Source organism: Paramisgurnus dabryanus, chromosome 24 (genome assembly GCF_030506205.2).
Source record: "Paramisgurnus dabryanus chromosome 24, PD_genome_1.1, whole genome shotgun sequence".
Lineage (NCBI taxonomy): Eukaryota > Metazoa > Chordata > Actinopteri > Cypriniformes > Cobitidae > Paramisgurnus > Paramisgurnus dabryanus.
This window is the reverse complement of record NC_133360.1, coordinates 14,353,778-14,368,799: the sequence shown is the minus strand read 5'-3', so window position 1 is coordinate 14,368,799 and position 15,022 is coordinate 14,353,778. Positions and strand designations below refer to the sequence as shown.

The 15,022-nt window shown below is 37.6% G+C and overlaps 1 protein-coding gene across 2 annotated transcripts in view; it reads left to right on the top strand.

Moving 5' to 3' along the window:
* The window catches only part of celf5a (cugbp, Elav-like family member 5a), a 268,110-nt gene that overhangs the window by 235,375 nt on the left and 17,713 nt on the right, over positions 1–15,022 (top strand). For both annotated transcript variants that reach the window (XM_065246530.2, XM_065246529.2), the window contains exon 7: positions 7,281–7,446. In XM_065246530.2, coding sequence (XP_065102602.1) covers positions 7,281–7,446 — 166 coding nt within the window. The remainder of the gene's footprint in view (positions 1–7,280; positions 7,447–15,022) is intronic.

Here is a 15,022-nt window from a genome sequence, read left to right as displayed (position 1 = left end):
CACCTCCTTCAAAACCAGCCAGGCAACAAAGCCACATAAGCTAAACATTCAGCCTCAGATATGGCAATGGTACATTTAGAAATGTGGAGGATGAGCAAATTAAGAGGCTTCTCCACAAACACAGCTGTGCTGAGGATTACTGGGTTCAGCTGACAGCCAGTAAATTGGATTTTAGTCGGAGCAGAGGAGGGGTGCATGCGAGCGCAAATTGGAGGGGTAATAGCACCGACAACATCGTGCCATGAGACAGATGCATTTTTTAAAAAAGGTACATGTAACTCCTAAATGTGACAAACATCTCATCATTCAGCGGCACATGAAGATGCTCAAAATATCAGATACGGCCACGTACTTGACTCTGGAGTGGGGAGAGGGGTGTGACATAAGACGCGATGAAAGCGAGAAACATTAATTTTCTTTCAGACGCCTCTTGTCAATACAAGCCGAACATCTTTTATCTGTTTTTTTCCGTCTGTGCCGCGTTTGATCCTTTCTTTTTCGAGTGAAGCCATCTTCATTTTCTGCTTTATTTTGGGGGGGGGGTGATGAATAAAAGCCTGGCTGTTGATGGAAAGCCAGAAAGATCTTTTTTGCTTCATGCCAATCACCAGAGACAGCGTGTTAGATTAATATGACGCACAAATGGCTTGAAAGCACTTCAGAAGGTTTTGAAGGCAACATTAATGAGGAGAATGTTTATCTGTGTATTTGGGAAGGGGGGGGGGGGTTTGGGGGGTGTACGAGCTGTATCATTGACCTACATTGCCCCCTGTTGTTGAGAAATATAACACGTCAGCCATTCGAAGTGCATTAGTCATGAAATTAAAATTTTTGTTGGATTTAACTTATTGTACGGAAACACAGTTGTGTGTAAATAATCTAGCTGGAGTAGATCCACGCATCGGATAGTAATGCACAAACTGCAAAAAATGACTTTCTTACTTAGTATTTTTGTCTTGTTTTCAGTAGAAATATCAAAATAATTTTAAATTAAGATGCTTTTTCTTGATGAGCAAAATGACCTAAGAAAATAAGTCTAGTTTTTAGACAGAAAATATACAATTTAAGTGAATTTGTGCTTAAAACAAGCAAAAATATCTGCAAATGGGGTGAGAAAAAATCTAAAAATGAGATAAATTTTTTCTTAAACGCTTAATTTAAGCTACATTTTCTCACCCCATTAGCAGATAATTTTTTCAGTCATTTTGCCCAATCAAGAAAAAGCATCTTAATTTCAGAATTTTTAGATATTTTTACTGAAAACAAGACAAAATTACTAAGATTTTTTTTGCAGTGTAGTTAGACTGCAAAATAAATAAATAAAAAATTATAAATAAAATAAAAATAAATAAATAAATTCTTAGTATTTTTGTAAATTCTTAAATTAAGATGGTTTTTCTTGATGAGTAAAACGAAAAAAATCTGACAATGGGGTAAGCAAAAAATCTTGAACATTTTTCTTAAACACTAAATTCAAGAAAATTTCAAGAAAAATGTGCTTAAACCATTGGCAGATTTTTTTTTGTTGCTTGTTTTATGCTCAAAATCACTTAAATGTGATTTTTTTCTAAAAACTAGACTTATTTTCTTGGGTAGTTTTGCTCATCAAGAAAAAGCATCTTAATTTAAGAATTTTTAGATATTTTTACTGAAAACAAGACAAAAATACTAAGACATTTTTTTCTTGAAAATCGTTTTTTGCAGTGTACTCTCTACACTGTCTGAATAAATTATCAAAAAAATTCCCTAGCTGTCACTGGGGCGCTACCCTTTCAAAAAAGTACACGTTTGCACCTAAAGAGTTCATATTAGTATATCAAAGGTACATATTGTTACATATCTGTACCTAAATGGTACAAATGAGGCCCTTACTGGCCCAGTGACAACTTGGGACCATTTTTATAAGCTTAATCTCAAAGATGTGCCTTTAAGTATTTTCAGACCTAAAACGGACTCCAATACAACCCAAACTATGTCCGCACCATCTTTAAGCTTCGTCCAGAAGACGTGCCGTCGGCGCACAGCCGAAAAAGCCGTTCCAGGCAATCTTCAGAGCCTGAGACCTTAATAACCGAGGTCCTCGCGTTCAGCTCAGTCCATTTCTCCTCTCTCTATAAATATCTCCACAGCTCATCCTGCCATTCTCCCGGCGCTGAAGCCAAGCCAAGCTGAATGCAAGGGGTCATGTGTGATGCCGGCAGAGGTGGGCAGAGACACAGAACAGCTCTGGGTAGATAATTGCCAAGTGATAAAGAGGTGATTGCCTGGTGCCACCGAGGGAGACTAATGCCATCGGCAAGCCATAAAAAAACCCACATGCCTGACGCTAAGCGAATGCCGTCGTCCGGGGCAACATCTTCCCGGAGCTTCTTCAGTTTTTTTACTTTTCCATTCCGAAGGAAGAAAAGGTGGTGACCCTTATGATGAAAACTCTACTGAAGGCAATTTGGTTTCTTTTGCCTGGGCTCGAATGCTTGCTGTCTATTCAAGATGTGTTGGTCCTGCGATGGTAAAGCTAAATGTGAAGCAATAGTTCTGTCGCTTTTGACTCATCCTCATGTCGCTCCAAACCTGCATGGGGTTATTTTTCTGCAGAGCACAAACTAGAAATGTCTAGAGAATTTTTTATATCACTTTTGACAAACTGTGACAACAAAACGGAAAGTTCAACCAAACAGAAAGTTCGGATGTGGACAACTTGCTACACTGTAAAAATTCCTTGTTGCGCCTAAATCATTAAGTTTAATCAACTTGAATGTACAGTTAATTTAAACTTTTTTGACTAGTGAGGAGTCACTATAAATTATAAAAATATAACTTAAGCTAATTCAACTCCTCGCTACTCAAGAAAGTTGAAATGAATTATACACTCACCTAAAGGATTATTAGGAACACCTGTTCAATTTCTCATTAATGCAATGGTGTAATGGTGTGGGGGATGTTTTCTTGGCACACTTTAGTCCCTTAGTGCCAATTGGGCATTGTTTAAATGCCACGGCCTACCTGAGGATTGTTTCTGACCATGTCCATCCCTTTATGACCATCCTCTGATGGCTACTTCCAGCAGGATAATGCACCATGTCACAAAGCTCGAATCATTTCAAATTGGTTTCTTGAACATGACAATGAGTTCACTGTACTAAAATGGCCCCCACAGTCACCAGATCTCAACCCAATAGAGCATCTTTGGGATGTGGTGGAACGGGAGCTTCATGCCCTGGATGTGCATCCCACAAATCTCCATCAACTGCAAGATGCTATCCTATCAATATGCTTTTAGCACCTTGTTGAATCAATGCCACATAGAATTAAGCTACGTAGAAGGCGAAAGGGGGTCAAACACAGTATTAGGATGGTGTTCCTAATAATCCTTTAGGTGAGTGTAAATTCAAGTTGATTAAACTTTATAGCGTTGCATATTATAAAAAACAACTTTTTGTGTTCCACTGAAAATAACGTGATGAGCACATAACCGTTCCTGCACATAACAAGAACCGGCGCAACGTGAGAGATTATCTTTTAATAGTCTCGTCCGGCCGCCGACAGCCAAAGGACCTTGTTTTCCCCCTTTATTTCCTCTCCTCTACCACTCTCCACCCCTCCTTCCCCCAAAGAACAAATTGATGTTGCTCACTTCTCCCCAACATAATTACATGCTTGGGCCTCCAATTTTCTGTTTTAATTCCTAAAGAGCAGAACTGAATGCCACGTCGTTATCCGAGGCAATCTGGTGGCAGCCATGAAAGGCGACATTATCCGAGCTGTTCATGGAGGGAAATTACAATATGGAAGTCTTCAACTGGCCGTGCTATGCTCTGCCCAGAGCCTGTCCCTCTGGCTTTTAAAAAGGCATTAGCAAACTGTCACCCGGCTAGAGCCAGCCGGCTTAACCGTACCGCCCCATTCAGCTCGAGAAAGGAGGTCGTGAAATGGGCACAAAAGCGTCTGATTACTGTGTCATTGCTATTACGTTGAGAAGAGGACAGACTATCTCATCTCACACAGTGAAAACCTTGCACAAACGTAGCCATTGTTCAGTTGTAGTTGTAGTAGAGCTGAAGTATGGCATTGTTTCGATGTTACCGTACCTTCTCGTATCCCAGCTTGATATGCAGATGCAGCTATCCAAGTTAGCAATTTGTATGTTGACTTCTTTGAAAATTGGTGTCAGGTTATCGTTTGCTTGTTTGAACATTGCAATCAACCCAACATTGGCTTAACCAGTAGGGCGAGATTGGGGTGTGGCTGTCTGTTTGGGAAACCAATGGCAGCAAGAGGAGTGTTTAGGGAAAAGGGAGTTTTTAGATTTTAGATGTGAGGTGAGGTGAAATGACAAACTTAAAGGAAAACACCACCGTTTTTCAATATTTTACTATGTTCTTACCTCAACTTAGACAAAATTAATACAAACCTATCTTTTTTCAATGCGTGCACTTAATCTTTGTACAGCGCATTGTGAATGTGTTAGCATTTAGCCTAGCCCCATTCATTCCTTAGGATCCAAACAGGGATGAATTTAGAAGCCACCAAACACTTTCATGTTTTCCCTGTTTAAAGACTGTTACATGAGTAGTTACACAAGGAAGTATGGTGGCACAAAATAAAAATTGGTGATTTGTTAAGCGGATAAAAAATGAGAACTATATTGTATGGCAGAAGAGCACTTAGTTTGCAGCACTTTGACCTCGGGCGCAGTAACATCATCACTCCTGACTACTCCCCATTTAAATAGGGAAAACATGGAAGTGTTTGGTGGCTTCGAAATTCATCCCTGTTTGGATCCTAAGGAATGAATGGGGCTAGGCTAAATGCTAACACATTCACAATGCGCTGTACAAAGATTAAGGGCACGCATTGAAAAAAGATAGGTATGTATTAATTTTGTCTAAGTTGAGGTAAGAACATAGTAAAATAATAAGAACTGTTGTGTTTTCCTTTAATCAGTGCGAAAAGTAGCTCATGATGAGCAAATTTCATAAATATATGACATTTTACTCATACACTGTCAGTAAAAAATGGTCAGAAACAGGTCCCAAGCTGTCACTAGGACAGTAACCTTGTAAAATGTCCTAGCATTTAGGTACTAGTATGTATCTCTGAGGTCCTTATATGACCTCTATAGGTGCATTTTTTTTTTTTTTGAAAGGGCACCGCCCCAGTGAGAGCTAGGGACCATTTTTTGACATTTTTTTTCTAAAAGTGTAGGGTAATGGATGATCCTTATGAAGAGTGGCAGCTGTTCGGTCAATGTACACAGTAGCCCGTTAGCCTGGGGAGGGGGGTACATCAGGAGTTTTGTAAGGTTTGATTGTATTTATGGGGTACACTGTAACATGTTTATGCTTTAATTAAAAAAACATTATTTTTCATATATTTTACATGTATATATCATCGTTGTTTCGTTCCTGGGTCTATGAAGCCCCTCCCTCAGAAATACTCAATATTCTCAGATCCTGTCTGCCATTATTGGACAAACTGATTAATCCAGGTGTGCCTGACCTCAGTAGTCACACAAACAATAATCAGACACACCTGGATTAATCCGTTTTTCCAATAATGGCAGACAGGAAACAAGGAGCTGGCTAAAGTTCAGGAAGTAGTGCAGCTGGGAATAAAGCCTATTCGCTGTAGTTTTTTGGAAGTGATTTCTGTTAAAGCAAATATCTTGAACTTTGAGTGTTGTAACTTTGCAGATGTTGTTTATGCTCAAAGAGCAACGATACACACTAACTGCAGTTAAAAAGTCGATTCAGAATCAACCAAATACTCATCATGGACTATTGTATTCTGATACATGATTTGCAGTTAAATGATTTTTATTGTATAGCTGAAAGGTGTAGTTTAGTGTCAAGCATGTTTCAAGGCTAAATTCAAACTAATATATCTTAATCAGGGTATACAGTGTAGCCTATTTAGAGGTAAACTCATTAAAAAGCTTTACATATAAAGAAAAAAAGTATTTTGAAAAAAATACGTAGTCATCTCAAAATCTAGTCATTTCAGTTCTTAATAAAAGCTTCATTATGCTCAATTTGTACAGCTGTATAACTCGCTGTCATTCGATAGAGTCAAATTATATATTTCAACCAATTTGCAATGCACAGGGGAAAACAAGGGTTGAGAAAATTGCATGCGATCTATACCAGAAAGACCAGCAACACGGCAGACCAGAATGTGATTTTGCAGAAGATTGCTATTACTGCTTTATTCATTTCAGCATTAACAAGCATTAAATCGCCGTGTAGGGTTTAAGAAAAAGTGCATTACCCACAACACAGTCTAATCCCTATCTGGCTATTGGTTTTAACATTATTGGTTAACGTTATTTCCCCAGCCCACGTAGTCAAAGACTATAAGATCTATAATAAGATGAGGAACACGTATTAAGAAAGTAAATTGGGTCAGTTTTGATTTCACGCCTATAAGACAGCATATTGACTGGACTGGATGTCTATCTCAGTCTCATTTCCACTGGTGATAAATGAAATATGGCATCAAGTCTATAGATAAGTGGAGTGATGTTATTAGAATAGACTTGACGCACATCTCCCATGTATGATACATGTAAACCAGCATGCAGATATTATAATGCACAAGGAATGTGGTTTTGCATCTAATAATCATTTAGCCTACATCTTAGAGTGTCTGTTTTAATATAACTGATTTATTCAATAGGTGGCTCATGCCATTATAGCGGTCACATAGCTTCTTTATGTCATTCCAGACGTGTATGACTGTATCCTGAATGGGGACTGAGGGAATCCAAGCACAAGAAATGTCTTTTAAAATCATACTACAATTTTGTATTTGGAACAGACTAAAATTATTTTGAGTTATTAAAAGTCATTTTTGATTTATTTGTCATTTAAGAGCTTAACAGTCTCTTTCAAACCTGTATGATGTTTCACTGAACATCATACAGATTTGGGATGACATGAGGCTGAGTAAATTATAAATGTTTTGATTTTTTGGTGAACTATTCTTTAAAAAAATAAATACAATTTATAAAGGATCACAATAATACTCTCTTCGATCTCTCTATTAGAATAAGCCATGCCGACAGCTATTAAAATGTTTCGAGGGGGCTCATGACAACCCATCTGACTGGATAGATGGGTGCTTTCACTAAACATAGGTTGACACATTTTTCCCACTTTTTTCGCTCTACTTTCTCTTCTATTCTATGAGTGCTGCCTATCCATCATGCCCCCACATCCAGTACTGTAGCCCACATGCATCTAGTAACTTTTCCTTCTCTTCCTCTCTGTTTTGTTTTCAAGCTGATGCAGCAGCAAGCCGCCCTAATGGCCGCCAGTCACGGAGGCTACCTGGCACCCAGCGTGGCCTTTCCCACCACCCAGATACACCAGATGGGGGCGCTCAACATCAACAGCCTGCCGCCCACCCCCATGACCCCGGTGTCGGGTGAGTTTCATCATTCACTGGGTGAGCACGACTGCTTAATTTCTCTTTCTTATGGGTTGGGTGTTTAGTTAACTCCGCATTAACGTCTAATGCAATGTTGCTTGACTGAAAACCAAACCAGAAAAGTTATGCTTTAATAACTTTGCAATCTTTTCATTTGGTAGAGCAAACCAGCGAAAACCTACTTAAAAAACCTGTAGCTTGAATGCGCTTTAAGTCGATTTGGATAAAAGCATCTGCCAAATGCATAAATGGAAATCGTTCGACTGCAATGTAGTTTCAAGAAACTGCTGTGCACAGGTTTCTATCTGTCAGTTGGGAAATAAGATTTTAAGTTAATTTTGAGTTACTGGGTAGATATTGTAGGTGTCTCTTGGAAAAACTAATCACTGGATTATCTAATGTTTCAAGTTTGCGGATTCAAATCTTTGATTATTTATTTTTGGAGTTTTGTCACATATTTACTGTACACAGTCAGAAATGGTTTCCTAATCCTCACTAAGGTAATACCATTTGAAAAAGTACACCTTTGCACCTAACAAGTTCATATTAGTATACCAAATATGAACTCATACCAAAGAGAGCATTTTAGTACCTCAAAGGTGCATATTGGTACCAAAGAGTTCACATTAGCACCTCAAATCTGCATTATTGGTACCAAAGGGTTCACATTAGCACCTCAAATGTGCATATTGGTACCAAAGAGTGCATTTTAGTACCTTAAAGGTACGTATTGGTACCAACGAGTGCATATTAGTACCTTACAGGTACATATTGGTACTAAAGAGTTCATATTAGTACATCAAAGGTACATATTGGTACAAAGGAGTGCATTTTAGTACCTCACAGGTACACATTGGTACCAAAGAGTTCATATTAGTTCCTCAAAGGTACACATTGGTACCAAAGAGTTTATATTAGTACCTCAAATATGCATATTGGTACCACCAAAAAATGCATTTTAGTACCTAACAAGTACACATTGAACCAAAGAGTTCATATTAGTACCTCAAAGGTACACATTGGTACCAAAGAGTTTATATTAGTACCTCAAAGGTGCATACTGGTACCAAAAAATGCATTTTAGTACCTCACAGGTACACATTGGTACCAAAGAGTTTATATTAGTACCTCAAAGGTGCATACTGGTACCAAAAAATGCATTTTAGTACCTCACAGGTACACATTGGTACCAAAGAGTTCATATTAGTACCTCAAAGGTACACATTGGTACCAAAGAGTTTATATTAGTACCTCACAGGTACACATTGGTACTAAAGAGTGCATATTAGTACCTCAAAGGTACACATTGGTACCAAAGAGTTTATATTAGTACCTCAAAGGTGCATACTGGTACCAAAAAATGCATTTTAGTACCTCACAGGTACACATTGGTACCAAAGAGTTCATATTAGTACCTCACAGGTACACATTGGTACCAAAGAGTTTATATTAGTACCTTAAAGGTACACATTGGTACTAAAGAGTGCATATTAGTACCTCAAAGGTACACGTTGGTACTAGTGATGCACCGATACCACTTTTTTGGATTACAAGTACGAGTACAAGTACTTGCATTTCAGTACTTGCCGATACCGATACCGAGTACTTAATAAAAAAACATGATTTAAATTTACAGGTAACAGCTTTAGTCATATAATTTAACAAAAAAACAAAGGACAAGTTTTCCAGTTTGTTGTAAACTCTGCCTCTTTGGACAACACGAGGCATTAACCCCTTACACGCCGCTCAAACATAGACCTTTCTCAGACCGTGGTATCGATTCCAGGTATCGGGGGACTTTTAACGAGTACGAGTACTTTAGAAAATGTGGTATCGAGGCCGATACCCGATACCAGTATCGGTATCGGTGCATCCCTAGTTGTTACTAAAGAGTTCATATTAGTACCTCAGAGGTACATACCTCACAGTTACACATTGGTACTAAATAGTTAATATTAGTACCTCAAAGATACACATTGGTACTAAAGAGTTCATATTAGTACCTCAAAGGAACACATCGGTACTAAAGAATTCATATTAGTTCCTCACAGGTACACATTGGTACTAAAGAGTTCATTTTAGTACCTCACAGGTACACATTGGTACTAAAGAGTTAATATTAGTACCTCAGAGGTACATATTGGCACTAAAGAGTTCATATTAGTACCTCACAGGTACACATTGGTACCAAAGACTTTATATAATTACATACTGGTACCAAATGTGTAAATATCTGTACCTAAATGGTACGTATTAGGACATTTTGAAGAGGTTCACATTTACCTTTAAAACAATGCCGAGTTGTTTCTGTGTTTCTTTTACTGTGATTTATTCATTTCAGATGAAAAATTGTTACTCATGTAAAAAACATAATGTGGTTGGTTGCTAACATGGCAGTCGGACACAGTCAAACTTAAATGACATGTCAGACTATCTGTTGTCAAAGGGTTTTGCATGGAATAGCAGTTTCAAATGAGAGCATTGGTTGCATTATGTAATGTGTTTAAAATAGTCTTACAACACAAACCAATCACTTGGCCTGCTTTTGGACAGTTCAGTCTCTCTCACATCGTATTATTATTCACGAAAAACGGCAATGCTGACATTTCCAAATTGGCATACACGTACCAGATGAAGAATTGCAGCTTACCCGTCGCCGTTGTCCCTTTAAAAGCGGAGCGCTTCGATAATCAGGACATACGGCCGCTCTGATTGTCATTCCAAACACCCGTTATCACACAATCTAAACAAACAGGAGATCCTACTGGATAATGGCTACCTTACCCAATATTCTTATGCAGCACTATTGCACTTTTTCAATCCCTTACGAAAACATGCCACCCAGTGATATATGCTCGGCTTTAACAAAGCTCATTCCTCTTTTGTCAACGGCACTGCTGTACCAATTTATGCCATACACAGCGACGCTGGACAATATCATTTGTCATTCCCGGTAAAGCGAGTAGTTTGGCAACTTACGGGTAGCTCGCAGCTTACCGGCTGACCAATTTCAAAACACATTATTAGTCGGGCAGCTAATTGACTGGCTGCGGAATGACTAAACGTTTACGTTTTTATGCGAAGTAAAAACAAAACAGCGGCGGACGCTTTATTACCCGAGGCGCTGGCAAAGCAAGGTAGTCCCGCTGGCATCACATACTGTAGGTTTAATACGGTTCCACCTTTTACAAGCTGCCATGGATCTTGTAAAAGCCTCGTCCAATTAAAGCGCCCGAGCTGTCAAGATCTTCTGCAAGGCTGAGGCTATCCATGTGTGGCATTACATGCAAATGTACTTACTTGCCACTTCAAATATTAAGTAAGACAGACAGGACGGTTTGTCAAATATTTTGTCAAGATGCATGCAGTGTGACACATGCACTTTTTTATTGCGGTTTATCTGATGAGATGCTGTTTGTGAGTGTCACCCGTTGAATTAGCTATTTTAAAATGTTACATTTTATAAGTGAAACTGTTTAAAGCGAACATGGTATAACTGTGGTCAATTGTATTGATTCAATTTTATTTTTGTCATTTTAAATATTTTTTTTATACAGTAAGTTGGGTTTGTCCCTTCGTTGGGTCAAAAATAACCCAGTGTAGTATAAATTATAGTGTTTACAGTAAGCAAAATAAATGTGTATATTTTAACAACTATAGGTGATTATAAAAGTATATATATGTAATGTTTTACAGTTTACTATGATAACACTGAGCAGAATTTGTCTGTTGGGTCGTCTGTAGTCTTCATAAGAGATTGGATCCAACTGGACCATGGTGTAGCCTTTAGTCTCAATAACAGATGGAGAATACACACTACTGTTTTCATGTCCAGCAACATAATGATAATAACATGTGCTGTAGTTCCTTTAGCTTAACTAGTAGATCATTGTGTTAAAGAGCACCTATTTCATTGCTAAAAAAATTTATTTTGTGTATTTGGTATAATACAATGTATTCGTGTGGTTTATGGTTAAAAAACACATTTTCCACATAGCGTAAATTTTTGTAGCTCCAGATTTCACTCTTTTCCTGAAATGCACAGATTTTAAAAGCTCTGTGTCCCTGATTGGCCATTTAATAAAAAAAAAATTCAATTAAATTTTATTTATATAGCGCTTTTCACAATTGGTAATTGTTTCAAAGCAGCTTTACATTAGAAGCAACAGACAATATAAGTAGCAAAATACAGTGGCTTTGAATGAACTTTACAAGCGAGCGTATTAATACTGTATCGTTTACAAGAGGGTGCTAAGTTAAGCCAATGTCGGCTGACTCCCCGGGGGTTGAAAAACCCCCTAGTAGAAAAAACTCTCAACTTTTTTAGCCTGGGAGGAACAAAAAGGTCCTAGGAGGGAAAAAACCCTTGGGAGATATATTTATATTGACTCTATATATATATTTAAATGGGATGTAAAGGTATTTAAACGGATAAGGAGATTAAATGGGTTCCGTTGGTGGTCGTTGGTCAGGCATCGGCTGGGCATCACGTTGAAGGACGGCCAGTAGATCAGTGGTGTGTTGACCTCCACGGCAGCTGGAACTGGGTCTGTTTGTCTCAATGTCCTCGGGTTCGAGGACAAGACAGGGAAAGAGAAACAAAATCCTATTAGCGTAGGGGCTGTTTGCATGTAATGCAAGTGTCACACAATGTTGGTTTTTAATATATGCTCGGTTCCAGACAGGCTAGCTATTGCGGCATTAGTATATTACCCAGACGAGTTATGTGAATGCTTTAAGTACAGGCTAACTTTTGCGAGATAAGCATTTACTAGACAAATAATGTGAATGCTTTGGTAAAGAAAAAGGTCTTGAATTTAGATTTAAAGTGCGTAATCTGTACATTGTGATTGACCTGAATACCTCTGATGCAGCTGGAAATGTGACGCACCTTACCATGTTTAAAAGATTTGGGTCACAGTGCAATGCTAACAGGAGTTAACTTACAGGCTGTGAGTGCAAGCGGGAGGAATTATGATAATGTCTTGTGTACATCACCAATCCCAGGAAGTAAAATATTGCCTACAATCCGTGTGTTTGTTTTGTACCAAGAAAAGAGATTTACATTAGAGATGATAACTTGCCTCATCGTTTACTTTGGGGTTTGTACCTTTTGCATATCGTTAACATGCACTAATACACACTTACACACCAAAGGAAATGTAAAAACGTGAACCGGAAAATAGAGTCATAAAGTCATATAAAAATGTATAGCTTGAATGCACTGTGAGTCACTTGCGTAAATGCGTCATGTAAATGTCCAAAAAGGTATTACAGTATCATGGTAAATGTCCAGGAAACCATTACCATGGTTTGCTAAACAAAGAAACATGGTATCATGAAAAAATCTAATTTTGTTAGGCGTTGTTGGTTATTTGCCACAGTGATGCCATGCTTTGTAACTTAAAATGTTCACATTTTGTTCCTTCACATAAATGCTCAAGCTCTGTGTAAAACAACTGCGCTCTCATGTTTGGATTTTATCCTCTTTGACTGGGATCAATGTCATATTAACATGCAATGCAGCTGCTGGGGTGAATTGGCCTCTCTTACACTGACTTAATTGAAAGAGACTGCCGGAGCTGTGCAGATCTCCTGTGTACGCGAGATGTGCTGAAATATGCCGAGCATCAGACACGCTCCTATGTGTGTGTGTGTATGCGCGAGCGAGCTCTGCTTCACTGATTGCCTTCCATTATTGAACCTATTGGAATCTGTTGCATTATTAATCCTAAGCTAGATAGCAGAGCTGGCGTGGAAAATATTCCAAGGACTACAATAAATAAGATATTCATACGTTTCTCTTTTTCCCTCGTTCATTCATTCATTCATTTACATTTCCCTGGCAGGCCCAGAAGCTCTGGTTTATTCAATACATCTGCCGTACAGGCATAGACACACACACACATCGGTTGTGACTTGTGTATAAAGTATTGTGGAAGCATAAACTACACTGCCATGAATCCAGTTTGACTCTGGTACTGGAGAAATACTAGGTGCTGTCTTGAGGGAATTTCATTTCTGTTTCCATAAACAGAGTAAATGTTTTGGATGGCAAAGTCATCAGGCTTGAAAATTTACTGAATCCGTTGTGATGCAAATAAGACCTGCCTTACATTTTTCCCATCATGAAGTGGTTTGTAGGGAATTCTGCAATCTAAAGACATCTGGCATGACCACAATTGAAAGCCCAAACAGCTGTCATTTAATTTGAAACTGCTTTCTGATCTTCATCTTTTAGTTAATGCACAAGTGCAGAATATTATTAGAGCGGAATAACATCGTGTTAGAATTAACAGCACAAAATAACAAGCATTCGCTAAATCTTACAGCGCTTAACACACTGAGTTACAGATAACAGATTACACACCAGACTACATCTAAAGCACATTATCGAGAACCACAATGAATAATTTTAAGAACCGAGACTTCATTATACACTGTATGACATGTTTTGTCAGGTTGTCTAAAGTGTGCTTATGTGTTAACTCTCTTTATTCAAGTTATTGGAAAAAAACGACTGTTCTAAACAGGATCGAATATATGGAAGACCAAAGCTATAACTTAAACAATAACAATATGGGTTTTTTTCCCGGCCAGAGATTAGCAAAAGCCAGGACTAGGCCTTAGTTTAATTAGGAAATATAACTCGTTTTTACAGACATGCCTTACACTCTTAGAACGAATGTGTTAAAAACAACACATTAGTGTTGATTGTGGGACAACACACTAAATGCGTTGTCCCAGAATTCACCCATCACTGTGTTATTATTGAAACAACACATTTTGTGTTACTTTTAACACAACTTGTGTTATATATTAACACAAAATCAACACAAAATGACACATAATGTGTTAAAATTACACATAATGTGTTAAAAGCTTAACGCACAAAGATGTGTAAAATATTAACACATCCTTTCTAAGAGTGTACTAAAAACATTACCTGTGTGCATTTTGAGGCAAAACAAAGGGGACTGATGTATTTTAAGATATGTTAGTGCAAGTTGTTTTCAGTTTGGGCATCTCTTACATATTTTTTAGACTAGGACTAGTCTAATCCCTGTTCGGGAAACCGCCCCTATATTTATTAATATTTTACTCATTAAACATTTAAATGTGTTATATTTTACGATAATATTATGATTATGAAATGTTTTTTATGGACAAAAATAAATTTTTTACATTTTTAACGCAGCAAGCAATTTTAAATTGACAAGATGTCCCAAAATTTGGGCTGTCAGTGAACATTTTATAGACGTCTAATAAAAGCCAAAAAATAAATAAAATAAAATAAATAAAATATTTATTTTATTTATTTTTTGGCTATTATTAGACGTCTATAAAATTTTCACTGACACCCCAAATTTTGCCTTGTTTAAGCCTAGACATCTGTTAGACATCTTTTCAATGCAAAATTGCTTGCTGGGTTAAAAATTCAAAATATAGATTTTTGTCCATAAAAACATTTCATAATAAAAAAAAAGAATTTCTGAATGAAACCTATTTGACAGAAAGTATTACCAAAGGTTTTTTTCTTAAAAACAGACTTTTGGAAAAATAAAGAAAAAACCTCATTTAAAAGGGTACATGG